The following is a 24,571-nucleotide window of genomic DNA, read 5'->3' on the forward strand; positions in this document are numbered from 1 at the left end:
AGTTTTGGTTGAGATGGAACTTCAGGTTTCCAACTTTTCTTTGTGAGGTAGAAAGAAAAAATGTATGAAATATGAAAGCGCATATAAGTCTGAGAGGAAAATCAAAGTTTATTTAGTGAAATTGGTTTTGAAATGACAGAGATATCCAAATAAATTTATATTGATATAAGGCGGGACCCATGCACCTTTTATTAGGATCACTTTGTTTTTATATTATACTCCACCCTGTTACTACCTTATCTAAATTATGGGATACTCGCACGGGGAAACATTTTTTCTACCTATCTATAGAAATAATATTATTGTTACAGAAAAAAAAAAACTCTTCATATCATTTGTAACGAATCGTTGAGAAGTCATACTAATGATTCATTTCGCCAAAATAATGTTTCGAAAATTCATGATTATACCGTTTGCAATTAGGACAATTCATGTGTAAACTCACCGACCATGCTCTGCTCTTTGTATTTGATTTCATGTTTACTAAAAACGAAACAGTTCATGCATATCCGACCCATCAATCCCATGAATATCATTTGCCTTTGACTAGGACGGTTTTTTTTTGCTAAATCTGTATTCTCCTTTTCTGGACCAAAGTTCTGGAATTCTCTCGATAATAGTATAAAAGAAGACTGTGTCTTAAGTTTTAATACCTTTTCCTTAAAGTTAAAGAATTATTTAAAAACTTCTTATGCAACACAGTAAGTTACTCTTTTGTTACTGTTGATTTTTAAAATTGTTGTTGCTCCGGTTTAATTTTACTACTCCTTGTACCTCAGCGAGCCCAAGCTTCTGTACTTCTAGTGCCTTGGTTATGACCCACCATTTCCTTCTCCTTCCCCCTTTCTTGTCCACTTCGGACTCTTCAATCATAGACATATTATACCTTCCTCACTAATCTTTCTATCTACTTATCTTTTCTTCCCTTACAAGAGAGCTGCCTCGTGATTGTTACGCTACAGTCACACACGGCCGGATTTCGAACCGGGTCCATAAGGAATTAAAACCGTATCGACCCGGCTCGAGCCGTAGAGACCCGCATTGACCGCATCGTAACCCGTGTCAACGATTCGGCGGTGAAAATTTTTTGGTCATGTTCAAAATTTTCTCACGGATTTCAATTCCGTATTGATATCCGAATTGACCCGGCTCGAACCGCATTGACTCGCATCGACCCGCTGCAACCCGCAGCGTAAAACCGTTTGGACCCTTGCCGTATACCGCATTGCCTTCATGCAGCGGATGATGACAAGGTTTACATCCGGGTCGGTACGGGTCGAAGCGGGTTGACACGGGTCGATAGGGGTCGAAAAGGATTCAGTTAAAGATTTAAAGCGGATTCTTATACGGTTCTATACGGGTCAATACAGGTCTCTACAGCTCGAAGAGGGTCGATACGGTTTTAATTCCTTATGGACCCGGTTTGAAATCCGGCTGTGTGTGACTGTAGCATAAATTACCCTCCATTCCGGGACTAATCCGGCTCATTTTCATCCGGATCAAATCCGTTTTGTGACCCGGCCATGTGCGTCCTTGTGTGTGCATGTATGTGTGTACTACTCTGGTTTTTTTTTTCTATTTCTTAGGGCAAATTGTATATACATGTATATTTTTTTGTGCCATTCGATTTTTCCCCTTTTTATGAGGGGACTGCATACTACAAGCTCTGCTTTTTAGCAGTCCCATTTCCAGCAATTTTGTGTCTGACTTTACCATAATGATTTATATAACATCTATTTGTATCTCTGTTAATAATTTACCTGTGTCTTTATTACATGTTATTATGTTCATCACATTATTGTACTGATTTCGTGACATTTCATTGTATTCCTAATTATTTTGTTGGAAATGAAATAAATCAACTTGAACTTGTTTTATTTTGTTTTTGGAAATCTCAGCCATTTGAAAACTGATTTTTCTCAAATAAACTAGGAATTACTATTCAAGTTGTATGCTCTTTAATATTTTTCATAAAGTGGTTTCTCAGTATCTCACAAAAAGTTAAAAGCTGAATCCTCATCTCAACCAATACTACGCCATCCCTCTAGTAAGAGGATTATTGTTGTTGTTTTAAAGGTAAAGTCGAATGTTTCACGATTAAACGTAGGAATGATGTTGGGGATAAAACTGACTTGGTTTCTTCATGAAATTTTATTTTATTAATGGTTATGCTGTCGTTGCTCTTTCTTTGAAGACTCTGAAATCTGTTTGATAAAATAAGAAACCCTTAAAGAACAACAAACCAGTTTTCATCTGCAGTACCGTCGAATACAGTAGTCATAAAAGAAATGCTAAATATTCGGAAAACCCGCCCCATGCAAAAAATGAAAAGTGATTCAAATAGATTTTCTTCCATATTTCTATCACAGCTTCAACAATGCGCTTTACTGGATAGATTAAACTCAAACGAAATGGAAGACGTTGCGTTGAAATGATTGAAAATAGCATAAAGAACTCATATAATTTTGGAGAATCTCACTCGTTTTCGTGGTACAGTGATACATGTAGTGGTCGAAACCATCACAGTTATGTATTTTACAAAAATTAAAGGTACAGTTTACCATTGGGAGCAGTGATTTTAAAAATGTTCGAGTTATCACATTATGTGTATAGGTCAGTTGTGTCACAAAACATCCTACCATATAAAAGTTTTGCAATAAAAGCTAAAATGTAAGGAGATATCACTATTTTTTCTCATCTATAACCGTAACTGTAGACGGTTTAGTCTAGAAACACTTCTATTGTAACGATTGTTCACATTTTGCATATTTAACAATACTGAACATTGACTATCCTGATTAGAATCGTTACATTGGCGGTTTCTATCCCTAACTCACATTTTAGAACTATTTTGAAGCACTAAAGCTGGGCTTTTGTTTCATCTGCAAATGATAGATAGTGCCTTTAACTAGCTTTGGTGGGGTTTGTCTGCCGCTGTTGGCTCGTATCGCGTGACGATCTTCTGCTCGCTAAATTCTCTTGCAATAACTGCTGCCCCCGCCTTGAAAAAAGATTAGAGTTACATCTGCCTTATCTTCAGTGGTGATGGTAAGATTATGACGACGAGGAAGGTGATGATCATGGATGACGATAAAGATAATAATAATGACAATGATGATGATGATGACGACGATGATGATGATGATGATAATGATGATGATGATAACAATAATGATAATAATAATAATAATAATAATAATAATGATAAGAAGAAGAAGAAGAAGAAGAAGAAGAAGAAGGAGAAGAACAATAATGATGATAATAATAAAAATAATGATAATAATAGTAGAGTTATTGCAATTACGAGATGTCCTATCTAGTAAAAATGCTGTTTAAAGCAAACATTGATCGTTGATATCGCAGAGCAAGCAGAAGCGAGATATTTGTCCTCTTTCAATTCAATTCAATTCAATTCAATTCAATTCAATCATAGTTTATTTCCAATCAACGAAGATCAAAAACATAATACAAAGTATACATGTCATGAAATGATATTGTCCAAACGTTTACAAAAGATTCATGTAGTATATGAAATAAATCATACATAACAACATATGTACAATAATTACGAGGAACAATGCATGCATACTTCGTGAGCGTTCGGAAACTAACTTCAATCATGGAAAATAGCGATCCACTAAAAAGCAAAGCTTGTGGGACGTGGATCGCTAGATAAATAATGAGTAAACAATATATTATTCAAGATTTTTTTTTTACAGCTATTGTATTAAATATAGATTACTTAAGTCATTTGTAAAAGTATAGTTATTTTGATATATGCTGGCTTCGGCAGTAATAAGAAATAAGAGTGGAGTATCAATGCTGATGCCCAGACAGTGTTCGTTGAACTGTGTGTACCGGGAAAATATGAAGGACAACACACTCGTACATACATGCAGTTACCCACACACATATAAGACGCGAGACAGTACCGAGAAGAGAGAAGACGGTAACAATACAAGTCTACGAGGAACAAAAGACAGGAAAGGAAGAGGAAAGAAGAAAGAAGAGAGAAGAGAGGTCTGCATACAGATCACGCCAAGTGCTGCGACATCAGGACAGGTGAAACCTCAAGCATGAATTAAAACAATTCAGATTATCTAGAATTATAAGTAGATAATAAGTGTTTTCTGAATTTGTATTTAAATGTGAGGAATTTGGGTGAATCTTTTAAGCTATTATCTAGATTATTCCAAATTCTGGGTCCGGTATAAAGAAATGTATTTTGGGCATGTGCGGTTCTCATTAATGGAAGATGGAATTCGTCAGATCGTCGCGTAGGATAGTTATGTACATGACTGTTTCGATGAAATGAGTCGTGGAATATTTTGGGTAAAAAATTGCTGTTATAATTAAACATGAACTGGCCAAGTTGAAACACATACAAATCTTTGATTTTCAGCATTTTATGGTAAAAAAAAACAAAGGATCTGTATGTTCTCGGGTACTTAGGTTAAAAACAATTCTGAGCACTTTCTTTTGCAATAAAAAAAGTTTATCAAGTAATATCTGATATGTATTACCCCAAGCAAGGATCCCGTAGTTTAAATAAGGTAGTATCAAACTAGAATAAAGAGTTAATAATGCAGATGAAGGAAGATAATATTTTAATCTGTTCATTACGCCAACGTTACGTGAAATAATGTTACATATGTTATCAATGTGATTCCTCCAAGAAAGCTTGTTATCAACGCAAACACCAAGAAATTTAAAGGTAGAAACTTCTTCTAGGGGAGTAGTATCAAATGTTATATTGCCTGGGAGGCTATCTAAAGAGTTACTAAAAAGCATAAATTTTGTTTTTTGAATATTTAATGACAATTTATTTGCGTATATCAAACGTATAACCTTTTTCAGTTCTTCATTTACTGTTCTTGTTAAGATATTTGGGTCAGGGTGGGAAAAGAAAAGGTGAGAGTCATCCGCGAATAATATGAATGATAGTTTCTCCGAGGATCTATGAAAATCATTGATATAAATAATGAAGAACAATGGGCCTAGTAAGCTTCCTTGTGGAACACCACATGTAATCGTTTTATTTTCAGAGTCAAAGCCGTTGACATGTACAAATTGAGATCTATTTGATAGGTAACTAGTGAACCACTCCAAGGCCTTTCCACGTATGCCATAATGGGATAATTTGGCGAGAAGTATTCCATGGTTAATCGTGTCAAAGGTCTTGGAGAAGTCCAAGAAGATACCTATTGTGTGTGAAAATGTGTCGAGTGCGTGTGTGACTTTGTCGATAAGGGCGAGTAACGCGTGTGTTGTGCTGTGATTTTCCCTGAATGCAAATTGAAAGTTTGAAAATATGTCGCAGGTTTTAAGAAAACGTACTGTCCGGATGTACACTATTTTTTCAAGAATCTTAGAAATGGAAGATAATAAAGATATGGGTCTATAATTACTGGCATCATCCTTCTCCCCTTTCTTATAAATAGGAATTACTTTCATCTCTTTCATCAAACTTTCATCTCTTTCATTCTCTTTCATCAAACGGTGTTGGTATAATTCATCATGTTTATACTTGAACCACTTCTCGATAACATAACAACACTTTGCAAAAGGACATCAGTTTTTGTTTTGGTAATATCCTGGTCTGTTATTTGTTGTACATGTTGTTGTTTTTAATGTGATGCTAGCTGACGTTGGGGGCACTAGACAAACTTGTCCTGGTACGCGCAGGTTGATGACTTGACTTCAAATGCCCTTTTCGAGTTGGACAGGTAATGAATATACAGCGATTGCTGCGTACGGTGCTCCCCATTGGTTCATGCTGCATTCGTCTTTCTACAGAACTCCACCTCTCTCGTGCGCCAACTGCGGTGATACATTTAACTTTCGTGACACCGACCTTCCAGAAATCAGATATCAGTGGTGCTGAACCGACAGTTTTCCTCACACGGGAACTATAACAATTTTCACGGGATAATATCTCTCTGTCGGTCTGTTGAAGATATTGCGAATAATATTCATGCAGGTATGACGTTCGCGAGAAACCAACGATTACTTTTACTATGTGCTCTTCTGGCTCTGATCGGGATTTTGCTTATGGATGTACCCGGGACCTTCGCGGCAAGAGGGGAGAGTACGAGGGGTGGCGAGGCGAGGCAAAGGGGTAGGTCGCAGGGGCGGCCGAATTCTGTCCCGTCCGGAGACGATGAGTCGTCGTCGGAAGCCTCGGCCAACGAGGCGATGACGATGATGCGCGATGACGCGTCGAGGAGTTCCGGGAAGATCCGATTCTACAGGCGGACGTACTCTGCTTCGATTCGGGAGGATGTTCCGGAGGGTACCTACGTACTGACGCTCGACGCTTTCTTCAAACACCAACGGATTTCTACAGGTATGTCCAAACACTTGCTATGCGCCATTTCATCCGAGGGGGTCTCTCACACTTCCCTGATTTCATGCACAGCTTCTTACAGATTAACGAGCAAGGTAATTTTTGTCTATCTCTGTAACCTGATGGTCAGTGAAAAGTCTCATAAAAAAATGAAAAAAAGAAAGAATATAATATCTAGAGTGGATCTAGAGAGATGACAGTTTGAAAAAAAAAAAGTCAGATTATTGTTTAAAATGTGTTGAAGTATGTCATGTTTTAACCAGAGGTCATTGACCTGTGGAATTCGTCTCGAAAGCTTGGAGAGATCCGCAGCGAGGATTTAAGCTTGTCGTATACAACCCATCGATATTGAATGATAATATGTTCGGGGAGGTCACCTCCCTGTTATGTTTCACTTTAGAAGCCAACCATCGACTTTATAAAGAAACAAAGATTTATGCTATTTCTTCTTTGCTATCGACGTATGTTCTGAATTTAGATTTGTCCTTGTATGACACCCGTCTCTTCACTTCTACGAGATAAAGTTGGGAAGGAAATGTGATTGAAAATGTCCCACTCAATTAAGTTCAGCTCCCGAAGGCATCTGCTTAACAAAGTAGGGGAGAGGAGAGACTGATCTTCCAACGGAATTTAAATGCCTAGATGGGGCACGCAGTGAATAAATACAACGAGTGGTTGTCACGGTTAGAGTGGTATCCTGTCTTTTGATCGCTTGTTTCTTCTCTACAACAAGGCGGCGAAGAGATTCGATCGCCTTTAATTCGCGTCCGGAAGTTACGCGCGGCATCTTGGGAATGCTTATCATGATTTTAACACGCATCAATCATTTATCGCATCAGTCGCACATCGCGCGCCCCGACGTGCCAGGCGCAAGACGTGACAGCTGACGGTCGACGGTCGACTGTCATCCTCCTTTTCACCCTCACCTTCGACCTCGTGCTCATTTTTACACACACTAACGAAACATGGAGGTGTCCTCCCCCTTCTTATCGTTTTTACTTTTGCTTATGACAATTACGATTCTTTTTTTAGGAATGACATTCATCTTTTAATGAGTTTGCTACAAGCGAAACGGCAGTTTTCTTTAATGAGATAATGTTATTAATGTTTGTACCTTGTAGACAAAATGTTTTGTCTTGTCGACGATGTTAACAACATTCTGAGGCCTTTGAAAAAACCCTCGGTTATGATCACTTTTCTCTACCCCCTCTCTCTCTCACTCTCCATCGATATCTCACTAAACTACCAGTTCACCTGTTATTGCCATCTTAAAGGGATGGTATAGTTTTAGTTGAGATGGGGCTTCAGGTTTCCAACTTTGTGTGTGTGTGTGTGAGAGAGAGAGAGAGAGAGATAATGAAAAAAATGTCTTACAAAATATGAAAGAGCATACAATTTTGATAGGAATTCAAAGTTTATTGGATGAAAATTGGTTTTGAAATGGCTGAAATATCAAAACAAATAGGCCTAAAACAATCGTAAAAATTCATCCTAATAAACAGTGATAAAAGGTTAGACCCAATTTTTGTTAAGATCGCTTTCTTTTACTTTGTGGATATCTCAGCCATTTCAAAACTGATTTTCATCAAATAAATTTCGATTTCCTGTTAGAATTGTATGCTCTTTAACATTGCATTTCGTGCATGGATTCTTAGTATCTCACAAAAAGTTAAAAGTTAAATCCTCATCCCAACCAATACTAGTATACTATTCCTTGAACCATCGTCGTCAACTTCGTCACGGTCATCTATCTAAGTCATTGATGGTATGTATAGCTAAACGAACACGCGCCACAAGTAGCTCATCAACAGACTAAAGTCGATTCAGAAGCATCTGGCGAACGCGCATTCCAAGATTGGTCTAATATTGTTTTCATAAGAACCACGCCCACTTTAACAGTGCAGTATCGATTGAATGATCTTTTCTACATGCAGTGATTGGTGAAGACGAATATTTAGGTGATCCGAGTATCCTCTCGGATCACCTTCTGTTTCTGTACGGATTCTTTCTTCTTCTTCTTCTGCTTTTTCTTCGTCTTCTCTTCTTCTTCTTCTTCTTCTCCTTATTTCTCCTCAAAATTTGTGTAGAGGTTAGCTCAGAAAGTCCTCTGCCTATGTCAATTTCAATTTTATACCATATAATCATTATGTATCATGTCCCAAAGACGACAGATCTAGTCTACTTTTTAAATTGTTTGATAGCCACATTGTTCAGTGAATACGTGTAAGGAGGTGTCTGTTCATTTGTAACTAGGGGGACATTTCATGAAAAGTTCTGTCTAATTTGTCGTACAAATATGCTCTCAGCCGATCAGATGCAAGGATTTCCGTAGCTTTTAACAGTTTGTCCATAAAGGAAAAGTCTGACAAGACGCTTCATTGCAATGTCCCCAGATGACGACTGTCAATAGGCAATGTCGGTCCAGATGAGCTATAGTAGTCTCGGTGCCAGGCTTTGACTGATATAATCATGGAGTGAGTTTTCTAGCCATGCAGATATTTGATATGGAGTTCATTCATTCAAGCGTACGGTATAGTGTGCCTGGTTGATATCTTTTGCTGACTATTGCTAGTCACAAAGGTGTGTGTTTCCCATTGATCTCACTAGGTAAATGTTACTCTGTTATACTAGTCAATCGTTCAAAGACCCACCAGTGTCCACAGAAGAGCGTGATTATGTTTGACTTCAAAATACACCCTATATTTCAACTCTCACTACACTCATGGTCACACTTAGAACTACACTAACATGATTTCAAAAGAAACGAAGTCGTTTTAGTTTCCAAAGTTCAGTTTGAAACTATCTAATTTTGATAGTCTTGATATCAACACGTTCGAGGATTCAGTGCTGTGATCGAAATCAGCAGAGATAAGCTTAATCCTAATGTTACAGAGTGCCATCATACAGAGGCCCAGTATATAAGAGCTCCTCTGTGTGGGGCGGAGAAATGTCTCCTGTAGGGTATTAAAAAATCTCACGCCGTCTGGATCGAGGTAAAGTCGTCCAGGGTACTAATATTCGACAGTCAACGGGCATCACTGAACCGTACGTGCGTGGTCCTGGATCTATTTTTAAGGCAGGGTGCTTGTTTTAGGATCTATCCTCTGGTATGATTGTCGTGGATGGAAGTTTAATTCCTTCCTCCTCCATTAACACTCTTTTCAAGCCGAACGTGACTGGCTCCTCAGACAGGCAAGTTGAGAACATGGGGAAACTACTCCATGATGAGACTGGTTATTTTCCTTTCTTTGCTAACCCATCTCATGCAGAAAGGCGCAATCGGAGGAATCGTTCGGGATAGTAAAATGATTAAAAAAAGGTCTGAGGATATGCATACGTGCGTGATGAATGCATCAACAAGAGATATAGATGGGGAGATTGGACGGAGGAGAGAGGAAGGTGGGGGAGGGAGGGAGGGGGAGAGATTGAGAAGGGAGAAAGGGGGAAAGAAAGAGGGGGGGGGAGATAATCAAGACACACATTAAAAAAGCGTATAGTCTTGGGGTTTTCATGAAAAAGAAAAAGCCATAAAAGACTCAAACGATATACAAGTAAAGACGATTGTTGCCTTGTGAGTATATCGATAGATAAAAAGAGAGATATATTATGTTCATGGGTAGATATACTCGTATATGAATACAGATATAATATAAGGGTATGTGAGTAATATCTTTCATTCAAATATAGATCAGTGGAATTTTGTATGGATTCGTTCGCTTTGAAATCACCGCTAAAAAAAGATCAGTCTATTTCAGCAAACCTATAACACACACACACACACACACACACACACACACACACACGCTCGCACACACACACACACACACACACAGCGCAACGAATGAGTAGCCACGATTGGATGAACTGAATAATTGCAAAGTTTTCTTTCACACTTTGCGAAGATTAAAACAGGAAAAATAAAAAGGATCTATAATTTTTTTTTTCTCTCAATATGGAAACGATACCACATTTCGTTTAGGCCTTCACCTAAATACCTTTCGCAAATACCGCAGAACGTCACAATCAAAGGTCTGATACGTAATATAAATCTACCACGGCTTTCATTTCGATATCATTATTCTCTTTCAAGCACCAGAATTTTGTGAGTTATGGTCTGGTAGTACAGTTATATTGCCATGCAATGTAATCTTGCGCGGGTCAGTGAACGGCAGACAATAGAGTAAACCTTGATGCTATAATGGGCCCGTGAGGGTAACATTGCCCCCTTTGTAAACTTCGGAATTTTATGTCACAGTTCGTCTGAAATTGTAATTGTTGCTGTCAAGAGAAGCATGAATCAAATTCTAGTGCATTCCACACAAGCTGTCAACGATGAGAATGAAATAATTAACTCTGTGTACAGTGCAGGAGAACGGGAGAGAGGAGCTTGTTTTGAAAGAGATTCATCTTCGCTCGAGAAAGACCAGGCCGAGATTTAACGGGATGACACATCCTTGTGATCAGTTAGAGCTGGAGAAATGTCGACAGTATTTAATTCAATTCAATCGACAGCAAACTAAATTGAGTGTTATTACTTCTACCTCAGTTGTGAATGATAATGTTAATAATGATTATGACAACAATCAAATAATGATCAAGATATCAATCATCATAATTAGGCCTATTTGTTAGTGATGCCGATAAAAACGATTTTGTCGATTTCAATTTGGAACGCTGGGTGATTTATACACACACACACCTTTTGCTATATCTATGAAAACTGCCTGACTGAAAATGTGGAGAAGGGGGGGGGGGGGGGTGGGGTCATGCACCTTGCATCATGCATCTAAAGAATTGATATTATATTGTTGATCGTCTTTCTTCTCAATCTTCTCGCGTCTTTTTCTTACTTCTTACTTTTTATCACAAAGAGAGACAGGTAACTACATAGGTAGAAAGATAGGTAGATATAATTGATAGAAAGATAGATAGATAGTTAGATAAATAGATAGATAGAAAGAGATAAATAGATAGAAAGACAGAAAGACAGACAGACAGATAGATGCCGGGATAGATAGATAGATAGATAGATAGATAGAAAGATAGATAGATAGAAAGATAGACAGACAAATAGATAGATAGAGAAGGAGAGGAAAAAAGGAAGGAGGGAGGGGAGAGAAAGAGAAAGACAGACAGACAGACAGACAGACACAGACACACACACAAACAGATAGTCAGTCATGATTGTGACCCGCTTCTTGAATGGTGAAATGATTTGTCAAGTTTGTCACAGCGTTCGTCGCATCGTCGTTCAATTATGTCCCACCCAACATGCCAAACACTTTAGTTGCGACCTTCTGTTCGACCTCATTATGATATATACCTCTTGAGATGATAATGTACTTGAGACCTTTTATCAGTTGGAGTGATATCATGTGTTTGAAAGGACTTTGTCGTTCGCGTTTTTGTTTGCTTGTATGTTTGCTTGTTTGCTACATTGCTATATTCTGCACAGACCAGATAGAACCATGTTCCATTTCTATATATTTTTTTAATTATTCAATCAATTAATTAATTAATTTGTTTATTCATTTATTTATTCATTCATTAATTTATATATTATTTTGTTGATTTATTTATTACTTTGTTTATTACTTTATTTATTTGTTTATTTGGGGTGGGGTAAATTCACAAGAAATTCATAGAGATAAACTGCATATCGTCCGCTCAATTGGGGTGAATGTTTTGCTAAAATTCCTTTCTTTGGTCGGCAAGTTTCTTTCCAAGCCACTTTAAAATCATGCGTCTACTCTGCAATATTTTGTCTAAAGTCAAGAATGGCGAGACTCCAAGTGGGGTCGAATTGTAGAGGAATTCACCCACATCAATCACAGTTAACTAGTTGTATATATGACATCGGCATTCCTCACTTTTTCGATTCTAACTGTATAGTGACTATGCCGGACATATCCAATTCAGTGTATAATTGACAGAGCGCTATTATAGCAGGGCTGAACTTAATTTCTTTTTCCATTAAAGTGAGTGTGCTTTGGATAAACCGGCATAAAATCAGCCAATAAAGAATACAGATACAAAAAGCAATGGTAACCATTGTAAGCTTCGGTTTTCGTGAGGAAGTGACGTTTAAGAACCATGAAGTGATGGACCATTTAGAATATATCACTAATTACTTTAGACTTGTTTTTAACTTAGAATTATAGATTTTAACAGAAATTCAGAGTGGTCGATAGTGTTACATTGGCAGTAAGTATCTGGAGATAGAGACTGCCCAGCTCTAAACTCTTCGATAAAATATAAGACGTACAAGTGGAGTGATTTTAAGATTTTGACCCAAAACGTGGAAACTTACCATTCTCGTATACTTTAACAAATAGTTTCAACGCAATGACAATAGTCCGCGCAAGTAAAACCATGGTTTTGCTGAATCGTATCTGAGCGTTAATATTTACAGATTTATCTTTTTACACGGTTTCTCGGATGTAGCTATGCTACCTGGCTTCAAAGACGGATTTCAGCATGTGATATCTACATGGCTACGTGATGACTAACAGTGACCGCGCCGAATCACTGGCGTCCTCTAAAAATGAGCTCATAATCTTCCATATGGTATATTCCGCAAGTTGATGACCCCCCCCCCCCCCTCCTCCAGTTCCCATCATTTTCCCATTTTTTTTTTTGCTCGATCAGCAAAGAAACGGCAGTGGGAGTGTCAGGTTTGAGCTGATTTCGATCATCATGAAAACATAGTTCATCTTCCTGCCCCCACCCCACCCATGCACCCCGCCCCCACCCTCACGCTAGGGCATGACTCTCATGTTGTTTCGATCCGGTGACACAAAAATTGTATCATGCGAGTCTGTCGGAGTAAAATTTCTGTGCCTGGAGCTATGTTGAGTAAAGCAGAGAGAGATAAATAAGACTTGAAAACCTTCAGTTATTGGGCCACATGATAACACGCATGTCGTGTCTTGTTCCAATCGTGGGGCTCCTATACGTCAGTGTGATTTGATTTTCTTCTCTATCATTTGCCATTTTTCAGTCTCCGATATCCTGTGTGAAAATTTGATTTTTGGGTGATACGATACCACCTTGGAAGATTCGCTCACAATGAGTTCGTTCACGTGAAAGTAACAATGAACAGCAGAAGTGCTATGCATTTCTGATTTCGCAAAAATACAGGCAATTACAAAAGACTGCCACCAAAAACCGGACCTTGACTTGTGAATCTAAAATAAAAGAAGAAGAGAGCACTGTCATTCTTTCAATTTCCCTTTATACCCACTGTCCCCAAAGATTTCCTTGTTATCATATGCATGTTTAGTCGCTGCCATCATTCCACGTGTTTTTGCGCAGTCATCATTTACAGGCAAGCAACAGGTACGACGGTGTCTCTGTTGCCATGGCGACGAAATCTTGCGCCGTCTGGCGGTCTGTCTGTCTGTCTCACCTGCATACCAACACAACTGTATCACTAACCAGAGAGTTAGCGTGGCTTTTGCGGATGTCGCACAGGTGTTTACCATGGTACGAGTGAAGCGTATGACCGAAGGGTTAGTCTCTTTTAAAGACGTGAAGAATTTCCCAAGATCCCGTTTTCACTAATTTGTAATTTAGGTCTACAAATTGGACTATACGTAATCACGACTTTGTAATCTGTAACCTTTTGTATCCCTTTTCCTTAAAACAACAACAACATGGTTTGCTTTGTTGTTGTTTTTGACATGTTGTTGTTGTTTTTGAAACCAAAGATTTCCTCGACATGATACCCCTCAATATACATGTAAACTTGATTATAAGTAATAAGAAAAAGTGTAAGAACAGATCAAGTGAATTAATGACTTTGCACACTTGGTCTGCAGCGGAATATATTCACGGATGTGAGTACTTTAACACAGCGACGTGTTAATGTTGGTCTACACGATGTGATGTTATAGATTGGAAATATCTAATCATCACAGAAGTTCTGCATAAAAGAAGAAGAAGCGTCAAACAGGTGGACGATGGTTTGTCATTGTTGAATGATTTCTCAATCATTGTTAACATAATGTTATATCACCAATTACATCTTTTATTCGAGGAGACGTACCCTAAGTGATATTTCAAGGGTTAGTGTTTCAAGATATTTGGGGGGGGGGGGGGGGGGGGGGGGGGTGACGGTGGTGGCGGCGGATGATACATCCGCGATCAGCGTCCAAGTCATGCTCGCTTCACCGAGCACGAAATTGCGTCTGATCCCATGTCAAACATAGTTTTCAGGCAAACTATGTTGAACATAGGTCTAACGGTGACAGAAAACCGTCTGGAAACAAACGACATACTGTTATTTAAGTGTACAAAACACACACAGAAAGACACACGGACAGACAGACACACACACACGCACGCGCACGCACACGCACATGATGCCTGTTACCTGTATGATTATGTATCATGTACATACTTAAAAAGTGCAGATGGGTCTTCTTTCCAAAGCAGGCCTGCTAAACATTTCATGGATGAAATAATTCAGAGGGATAGATGATCCTTTTTTCACACGAATGATGCGACTGTCATAACCATCGATAAAGGCACAACCTCTTAAAGAAACGGAGTTTAAAGTTTAAGTTGGATATATAGGCCCTATAGTGAAACGCCAATTCACTCAAATTTTTCTTTTATCCAAGCGTGATATCAGACATCATCGACGACAACAACAAAACGAACGGAAGAAATGGAAGCAAAATCAGACGTAAAATGGGGGAAAACTTTGACATTCTTAAGTTTTCACAAAATAGTGATTTTTGTCACGAAGTGTATGCAAATCAGAGGGGGTGATTACACTACCTCACGACTCTTCAATTGGTTTGTACAAACATACTATTGATATCATGTTCTCGGTCAGACGTAAGAAAGATACTGGCAACTTTACAGGAACTAGCATCATTGACTCACCAACATTAATGTGTATTTTGTGAATGAAACCGATTATGTCATGCAGTCTGTGTAGTGAAAACATGGAATTTGGAATCTCTCACTTTCCAGTCTCTGTTTTCAACGAATCTTCAACCATTTTGTGTGTTAAATTAAAGTTAGCTCGAACACGCAGTGGGTGAGGGGTCATTTTCTTGAAACAGTGCAGTGTGTGACCTGTGACCCAGTAATTAGGACACATCCGTGTCCTTGTCACAGTTCGTTATTCCGATGGTTTGTTAGTCCGAAGGGCTCGTTAACCCCCGTAATAAAATAAGGTTCATAATTCCAAAGGTTCGTTAGTATCTATGCACCTTCTTTTCGTTTCCGGATTAACGAACCTTCGGAATAACGAACCTTTTTTAATAATGTCGGATAAACGAGCGTTCGGAATGACGAACCACATTTCATCTTCTGAATAACGAACCTCCGAAATCACGAATCTTATTTCATTTCGAATTAACGAATCTTCGGAATAAAGAAAACCACTCCGTGTTTCCAATGCATGACGATAGGCGTTCTCTCACCTAGTACGCTATGACTGTTGCGCTGACAGTCGTTTGAATCAGCGACCCCTATTTGCCCAGTTACCCTAACCTTGCCCAACAGGTTGTCTCAAATATTAGTATGGGTAGGTTTCATGTTCTATCGAAAATTGGCGAGAGAGATAGTATCCACATTTTGCTACAACGCTGTTCTACATTAAACAAAGGAGAAAAAGGGTAGGAAAGCAAGTTTTCATTATCGCTTATAAGCAGGGAACATTGCAAACCATACCTGCATAAGCACATCGCTATAGCTTAGATGAAGTACGACTCCAATTGTAAGTTGAAATTGAGCATTTACATGAACTTTTACGGTTGTTGTCTTTTACTTGTAGAATCAAAACCTTCACCCGTGAGGCTATCATTGCTAAATCATTATAGCTAAACAATGACTTCATGCGAAGATTTTAGTTCACTGTTTAATTTCATGTCAAGAATAGGCTTTGTGAATAGCTTAAAGTTCGGATCGAAATGGCATAGCTTTGACGGTAAAACCTTCAAACAAATCTTCCTTAAAGTTATCTCTAAAAGCTTCAAAAGAAAAGAATCAACAAAAGCCATCACACAAGATTATGATTTTCATACATTTTTAGAAAAGAAAAAACACTATGTGACAGATGAAAGGAAACAAAGTGATTTAATGTAATATGCATGTAATTGGCAAATATCCGCATGTGAATCATCAGGAATTCATAGTGTCATGTTTCATGTGGATTTCTATTCTCAATAGTCAGACCATTATAACGGAGAGGTTCGAAGGACGCTTCTGATTCCAGCAAGATGTGTCTGTGCTACGCTGATACCCGCTGCAGTTTTCAAATAAAATCTGATGAAAATATTGAGGGTTTTGACAAGAATATTTCTACTTTTGAAATAATTAAGCACTTGTCTTCAGTGACACAGCGTTTATTCTATACCTATATACTGCTTTTTTTTCCTTATTAGGTTATCCAAACACAGTAAATTCTATTTCAAACGAGAAAGGAATACAGTATAACCAAAATTATAAGGTTACCATAGAAACAGGAGAGCAATGCAGGCGCTTATTATTCATTCATCCAATCAATGAAGTAGTTAGGAATCAATAGTTTCACTTAGAAGTCATATACTTTTGCCAGACGGTGCATTTTCTCGCAGGATGCAGACCAACAACGTCTGATACCTAAACTAGATGATGGCCAAAGTTATCTTCGTTCGCGTTCCAACGCCACACTGCCGATAAAAAGAGACGTAGTTTGTCGAAAACTATCGTCAATCATGACATTTGGAACAACTCCCTGACCGCATAAACACTTCGATGCGACACCAGACGGACTGATCTCATTAAGACGCCATGATGAGGAAAATGACGGATACAAAATTGGTAAAATTGAGAGCAGAGTCCAAAGGGACGTCGACCAGGAAAATTGGTTCAAGACGTGACCCGATTCATGGCTTCCTGCCACGAAGGATGAAGATTATTATTCTGGAAGCGAGCGAATACCCGCGTGGAATGCAAGTGAGAGAAATCTTTTAATCTGTCTCGTCAGGTTTCAGTCTATCTGAAACATTAGCAGTTGCTCTTTTCTGTGTTTAAGGACTTAAGAAAAATTCACAAAGTTCAAATCTAAACGTCGTCCACAGGGAAACTCCCCCTTCATCCTACCGCTCGCGCCTGGGGGTTCCAGACGACCACCGGCCCGCGGGGAGGGAATTTACGAGTACGCGCGACCTTTGCTGTGCATGCATAATTTACCATTTACAGATGAAACAAAAAACCCAGATTTAATCCTTCAAAATACTTTTACAATTTGAGTTAGGGATAGAAACAATCAATGAAAAAAATTCGAATCTGTATAATTAATGTTAAGTACTGTTAAATATGCAAAATGCGGACAATAGTTATAATAAAAAATGTTTCTAGACTAAACCGTCTACAGTTACGGTTTATCGAGAAATATAGTGATATCTCCTTTTATCTTAGGCTCTATGGCGAAGTTTTTACACGGCAGGATGTTTTGTGATACAACTGACATACACATATGCATCAAATGTGATATTTTGAACATTTTTGAAATCACTGCTCCCAATGGTAAATAGTACCTTTAAAGGTCGTTGAAGATACCATACGATCATAAAGCTATTAGCTCCATACGATGTACTTTCGATCGACGGTCGCAATACCATATATTCAGAGTAGGCCCTTCATGATTTACTTCTCGAAAAGAAAAAACTAATGATAGTCATGTTGGTCCCTGCCAGTGACAATATTTTGCCGAACGCTCGACTAGCAATTCCCTTCTCTTCTGTTCTTCTGATTCATGTCTTTCCCAAAATGCCTTCGCCGTGATTAGAGGGAAATCTCTCACATTTCTGAATGTTCACCATTTGATTAAAAAAAGGAGATGCTCTAGTTCACTCCACCGCGCTCTCGGGCGCCGATCGTCACCTCCGATCTACTTTTAACCCTTCGCGTGAGACGGCAGGTGGGTGAAAGAATGCGATGGGTCATTTTAGGCATTCCTCGACCTCACTTTCGAGGAAGCTGTGGTCTAGTTGACTTGTTAGTAGTCGCCTTACCACGACTTTGAAATGGAGCGATTGTGATGCTGCTCTCCTTGTCTGCTTTGTCATTATTTGTTGCTGTAGTAGTTGCTGTTTTTTTTTTAAAGGAGGCTGGCGAACCCTGATGCGTAGATTTTGTTTAATACTATCTGGAGTGATCCTACTTAACCCTGGGTGTAACCTCGTACTTCTTGCCTCAATGTAGATCAGTGTTCTGTGTTCTGGCAAGCGAGATTGACCGTAAGAGCATAACATATTTGGCATGAAATATCAAAACGCCCCTTCCACTCCCAGAGTCTATAATTTTTACCATCCTTTGTTTGTTTCATCTGGCCCTCTCTCAAAAGTTCGCAGACTCCTCTGGGCACCATGTCTGATCATATTGGTAGGAAACTCTTCGACCTCCCTGGTTCCCTTTTGTGACAGTGCAGTCCCCACACACAGACAAAGCTTTGGGCTAAGAACGAGCAGGGAGGTGCCACATCCCTGAAGGAACGAGCGTGGCAAAGAAGGAACTGTATGAAGGACCAGAGAGATGAGGGATGGATTAAAGAATGAAGAGACTGGGAGTCAAGATGGAGGAGATGAAAGGAAGAGGAGGATAGATGAGTGGGAAACGGAGAAGGAGGAAAACTGGGGAGAGGGAAAAGAGAACAAGGATGAGATTAATTGAGGAAGAAGGAGAGGAAGAAGAGGATGAGGAAGAATGTGGAAGATGAGAAAGAAACAGTGGAAAAGAGTAACGAGTTAGAGAAAGGGGAGGATGAAAAGAGAGGGGAGATGGAGGATGAGAAAGATTGGGGAAGAGGATGAAGGTGATGGGAAAAGATGAAGGAAGAAGAGGAGGAGGAGGAGAAGAAGAAAAAGAGTGGGATAAGAGCAAAGAGTATAAGAAGATGGATGGGAAGAAGAGAAGGAGGAGACTGAGATCTGGGAAGAGGAAGAGAACAAAGAGAGGGAAGAATTAAGAGGAGGACAAAGGAGGTGTGGAAGATGTAAAGGAAGGAGGGTGGGGGATGGAGGAAGATGATATAGTAAAAGGAGAAGTAGAGAAGATGGAGAATTAAGAGACGAAGAAACCATCAAGATGTTTTGGAAACTAATTTATGCAAACTTATCCTCTGAATTCTTGCTCATGGGAAATCATGACGAATCAAACCATTAACACGTGGGTCACACGTGGCTATTCCTACTAATGTCGCCTGCGGAATCGCAAGTTCATACCTCTACTCTTCCGTGATATGAATAGGCTCGCCGCAATCAAAACTATAGGGGCAAAAACGTTGGCTTATGCATGGACTTTTGATTGGTTTTTAGACCGAATTGGTCATTCAATAATGGATATAATATTTTGTTCTAGAGCATCTGGTAACCGCTCAACCATTCAAAGAGTGGAAAGTATAACACGAATCCAAACAAAATTAACTGAACACTTTTTTTTTTCGTTACAGTCATCCCAGGCGCTCCTGACTGAGTGACATACATACCATCATGACTTTTAAACTGTATGTGGTATAGCTGTAATTTCGAGTTGATTTTTGTGAGATCAAGGAGGTACGTCATTGATTACACACAAGGATCTTTTTGTTTGTTTGTTCTTGTTTCAGAATTGACAAATATATCCGCCCAACTACCTACCTATTTTTTTAAAACTTGTATTAGGCAATAGCCAACGTATTTACAATAACAAAAGCACAATATCAACAAGTCAAATGTGTCATGGCATTGGGCATTAAAACATTTAATGTTCGTGATTATGTCATAGATTTCTGTAGTAAAATTATAACCAGAAGATGTATTAGTGAATCAACTTATATCCAAGTGCAGTGTCATAATTTTCTTATCTTCAAGATCTCTAAGAAAACTCCACTCCTCCGTTTAATCGCCGCCTGAGGGATAATCTTTCAAACGGAATCATTCCTTACAAAGAGCGGGCCATTTCTTGTTCAGCCTGACTCCCGGATCCAAACCAATGTGGAGATATTATCCCATTTAATTATACTGCTGTGTCAGGGCAGTATCAAGCTTACCGTAATGATAGCCCAGGGCTGGCTCACCGCTGCGACTGTGTGAGCTGAGATTCTGGGCTTCTTCGTTTTTTGTAGAGAATTTTGTCAGACAAAGCATGAGTGTGCATATGTTTGTTTGTTTGTTTGTCTGTTTGCTTGTTTTTTGTTTGTTTATCATAGGTGGCAGATGAAGGCGCCGTCACACAGCTTAACACATAAAGTGTTTGTAGAGCTTAAACGACAATGACATTGTCATGATATGTATGTTTATAAAAAGAATCCAGAATCGAGAGTGAGCCCTGGTTTTCCTGATTTCCAGTCGTCATGGAAACCAAGTCAAATAAGAGAGGAGAGGAGAGGATAGAGAGAGAGACATGCAGACAGATAGATGGATGATATGATATACTGTTTATATGAATAGATTGACGGACATATTGGTAGATGTATAGCTTGATTAATTCTAACAACTATACATGTAGATAGACAGAAACATATGCAGGGAGAGACTAACACACACACACACACACACACACACACACGTTGTTATAATCATTTCTTTATTGATGAGTAGAGACAAAGAACATGTTGACATGTACATATTATATATATACATTTCTAGATAGATAGACAGACAGAGAGAGAGAGAGAGAGAGAGGGAGAGACAAACATAACCAAGTGTAGTATGACATTGAAGTTGACATGTGTAGGTATGATCATGACCTTTATCCCCCTGACCTCCGACCTGAAGGCATTCCAAAGCGCCTGTGTGATATGTCCATCAGCGGCTTAACAGAAGTCAAAATAAATTCACATTAGAGATTCCATTCGCATTCCTTAGAGGTGAGATAAAGAAAGCAAACAACATATGTTTCAGTTAAGACGTTATGTCGATGAAAATCATATAAGCAAATAAGTGAGAGTAAAAGAGGGGGATGGGGAGAGGGGAGGGGGAGAGGGGAGGGGGAGAGGGGAGGGGAGGGGAGAGAGGGCTATATCCATGAAACTCAAATCTATGGAAAACGTACAAAAAACTCTGAAAGATACTTTTCCTAAAGTTTGTGTGTCCCCTTTGTAACCCTGATAATTGGATTCCTTTCATAAGCTGGTAAATTGTAGAGTGAATTTATAGGGACCCCGAAAAATTCCAGCCTTTATTCTCGGTACAGGAGGGGTGCGTATTCTCAAGTGACAAGGGTTAGTTTTTCTTTTTTTTAATTAAAAAAACACCAAAAACTCTGAGGTGTATTACCATAAGATTTCACACATGGTGTTGACAGACATTATTCTTCAGTCATGCCAAATTTCGAGCCGTTTGTCAAAGGGGTAGGCCTATATATGACCTCTAACTTACCAAAACTAGAATATTAAATGGCATATATCAAAGTTAAATTATGAATCAAATGCTGCGTTTCCGCAGCGATAATACAAAATGGTTTTGAATGAATTTGAAGGCCAGGCGTGAAAGTGATCGCTATCAGATTTTGCCTTGAAGGTACGAAGGCAATCAGTATGCGTGGTCGTCGAAAAAAAGAAACAATCAAACACAACTAAAGATGTGCGAGGAATTCGATCTATGCGTACCTTCCCCCTAACGAGTTAAATGTTCACACTTCATTTATTTTCAGTCAAAACAAATATCACGCTGTTGCCTCGTGCTGCTTCAAGCAAGTGACAACTCCTCTATGGAGAGATATAATCAGTGTATAGACATGTTCGGTTTGAGTGCTGTCAGTGCACACTAAGAAATACGGGTTCAAATTTGAACCCCAAAATTGCCCCTATACAACCACCCTATAGGGTGCAACTTTGCACCCCAATAAGCAATTTGAACCCTTAGAGGTGCAATACGTTGAAGTTTGAACCTACAGAGGTGCGCATTTGCACCCTCAATTTTGTGCTAATCAAGGGTGCAAACGTGCACTATAAACATTAATACATTGTGAATTTAAAATTTGGACCACGAGTACCAAGGTTTTACTCGTAAGATCAAACTTACACTCTGATGGATATGTCTGCATCTTTGTAGGTACGAATATAAATATTAAGATATTTGATTGTCTACTTCCATAATAAAAGGTGAAATTGTGCACCCCAGGGTGCTGCTATAGCGACAAATAGGGTGCAAATTTGAACCGAGTGCTATTGCAGCCATAACGGGGGCTTCAGGTAGTTACTCTATGCCCCACATGCAATCCCCCCGAATCAATGCCTATAACCCATTAAATCATTATTCTATAATATTTTGGAAGCCCCAACATATAAGACACAGTGTTTTAAAGGTCTTGTTTACCTTTGGGAACATTGATTTAGAAAAATGTTCGTTTGTATCACAAAACATCCTACCATATAAAATTTACGCAATGAAGCCTAAAATATAAGGAGATATAACTGTTTTCTCAATAAACCAAAACTGTAGATGGTTTAGTCTGGAAACATTTTTATTATAACTCTTGTTCACATTTTGTATATTTAACCACATCTAATATCGATTATACTGATTCAAATTTTTGCATTGGTTGCTTCTATCCCTAACTCACATTTTAGAACTATTTTGAAGCACTAATGCTGGGTTTTTGTTTCATCTGCATGCAAATGGTAAATTATGTCTTTAAAACTGAATAGGTCTACATTGAAGAGCTAGCCGAATTGTTGGTTATTACTATCAAGACCTCTAGACTGTCTAGCCGCAGTGCATTATTTTGCAGCGAATATCTTAATATCTTATACTGATATTCGTTTGAATAAAATCAATGTAAAATGTTTTTTTTTATGGTTGGAATACTACAGTTATCTTATTTCAAACAGCAAAAAATGATATGATTCATACATCAGTACGTACAATACTGCCTGGTCGTATAACCTTATACCTTAGAAATTTAAAAGGAAGAAGCATTGAGATACACAACAGATAGATAGATAGCTATCAAACTTTAGCAAAGATCAGGGGGCATTTCATGAAGAAACTTGTCGGATAAAATGTCCGACAAGTCAATTATATCCGACAAGTTCAGAGAAATCAGCCAATCAGACTAAAGAATTTCTCAAAACTTGTCGGATAAAAGAGACTTCTGGGGGGGGGGGGGCATTTCATGAAGCATTTTGTCCGACAAGTTGTCGGACAAATTGGGCTCTCAGCCAATCAGATGCAAGGATTTCGATAGCTTGTAACAGTTTGTCAGAAAAATATCTGACCCAAATGCTTCATGAAATGCCCCCTGCAGATATTTTATCCGACAAGTTCCTTCATGAAATGGTCCCCAAAAATCCCTCTGTAAGAGAGTGCAAATCCATTGGGGATCTATGAATTGAATGTTCTGGGATCTGTTCTCTCTCTCTCTCTCTCTCTCTCTCTCTGTGAAAGATTGGTGAATGTGTCGACCTCATCAAAACCCCACCATAAGAAAGAGCAATGTAGGGACTTACGTTAGAGTCTTTAATCCTCTTATGATGCGCATTGTACGGCCACAGAAGAAACTTTTGTAGAAGTACGTCTCCAGACGGCAGCGGTATTGAGTTATTTTGGAATTTCTTTCATCCCTTCCGCCATTTTCTTTTCAAGTTCTTTTTCTTGGCAAGATTCGTCTCAATGTCGCTTGTAGAGTCTGGGGAAAGCAGAGGACAGCAAAATATCGTTAAAATCACAGGATGGGGTTCAACGTGAGCTGAAATGGAACTAAGTGTTAGATGGCATAAACGAATAGGCGTGGATATGTGAATAGTGAGTAGGCTGGTCTTCACAGCGCGAAAATATTCTGGTTTTTTCGTCTAGCTAGAAAAGGATTTAGTACATATAACTGATATATTTTCCCTACGAGTAAACTGTAACAATCGCTGGAGTGCTTACCAATAGAAATACATGTAGCTACTTGTCTTGTATATTACTGCGTAGAGGAAACATCAACCCTGGCTGTGCCGGAGAAACATTTATGTTGGCGCACGCGGTTGGCTCGCAGTGAAGCCTTCGGACGCAGCGGTGCTCTGCATCCCGTTGCCATGGTTACCAGGTGGGCATGACCTCCTTTCGCCTCACCTGGTGGTAACTGCGCCCTAACTTTTTTTGAACAATATCTGTGGGAATGACAGGTCCTGCTTCGTGTCATTTACCTTTCAGAAACCAAAAACTCCAGACCGACTTGGCACGTCTTGCCCTTCATCTCACGCGACGCAAACTACGATAATAGCCCGACCCCTGTACCGCGTCTGATGAAATGCAATTA

The 24,571-nt window shown here is 39.0% G+C and overlaps 1 protein-coding gene across 1 annotated transcript in view; it reads left to right on the top strand.

Moving 5' to 3' along the window:
* The first annotated feature begins 5,887 nt into the window (after positions 1-5,887).
* LOC139728754 (cadherin EGF LAG seven-pass G-type receptor 2-like) overlaps positions 5,888-24,571 on the top strand; it is a 51,620-nt gene continuing 32,936 nt past the window's right edge. The window contains exon 1 of the mRNA XM_071639696.1: positions 5,888-6,346. Coding sequence (XP_071495797.1) covers positions 5,983-6,346 — 364 coding nt within the window. The 5' untranslated portion in view covers positions 5,888-5,982. The remainder of the gene's footprint in view (positions 6,347-24,571) is intronic.

The sequence above is a fragment of the Diadema antillarum genome, unplaced genomic scaffold (genome assembly GCF_040938485.1).
Source record: "Diadema antillarum isolate AM-2024a unplaced genomic scaffold, OU_Dant_1.0 seq00000197_RagTag, whole genome shotgun sequence".
NCBI classification, from domain to species: domain Eukaryota; kingdom Metazoa; phylum Echinodermata; class Echinoidea; order Diadematoida; family Diadematidae; genus Diadema; species Diadema antillarum.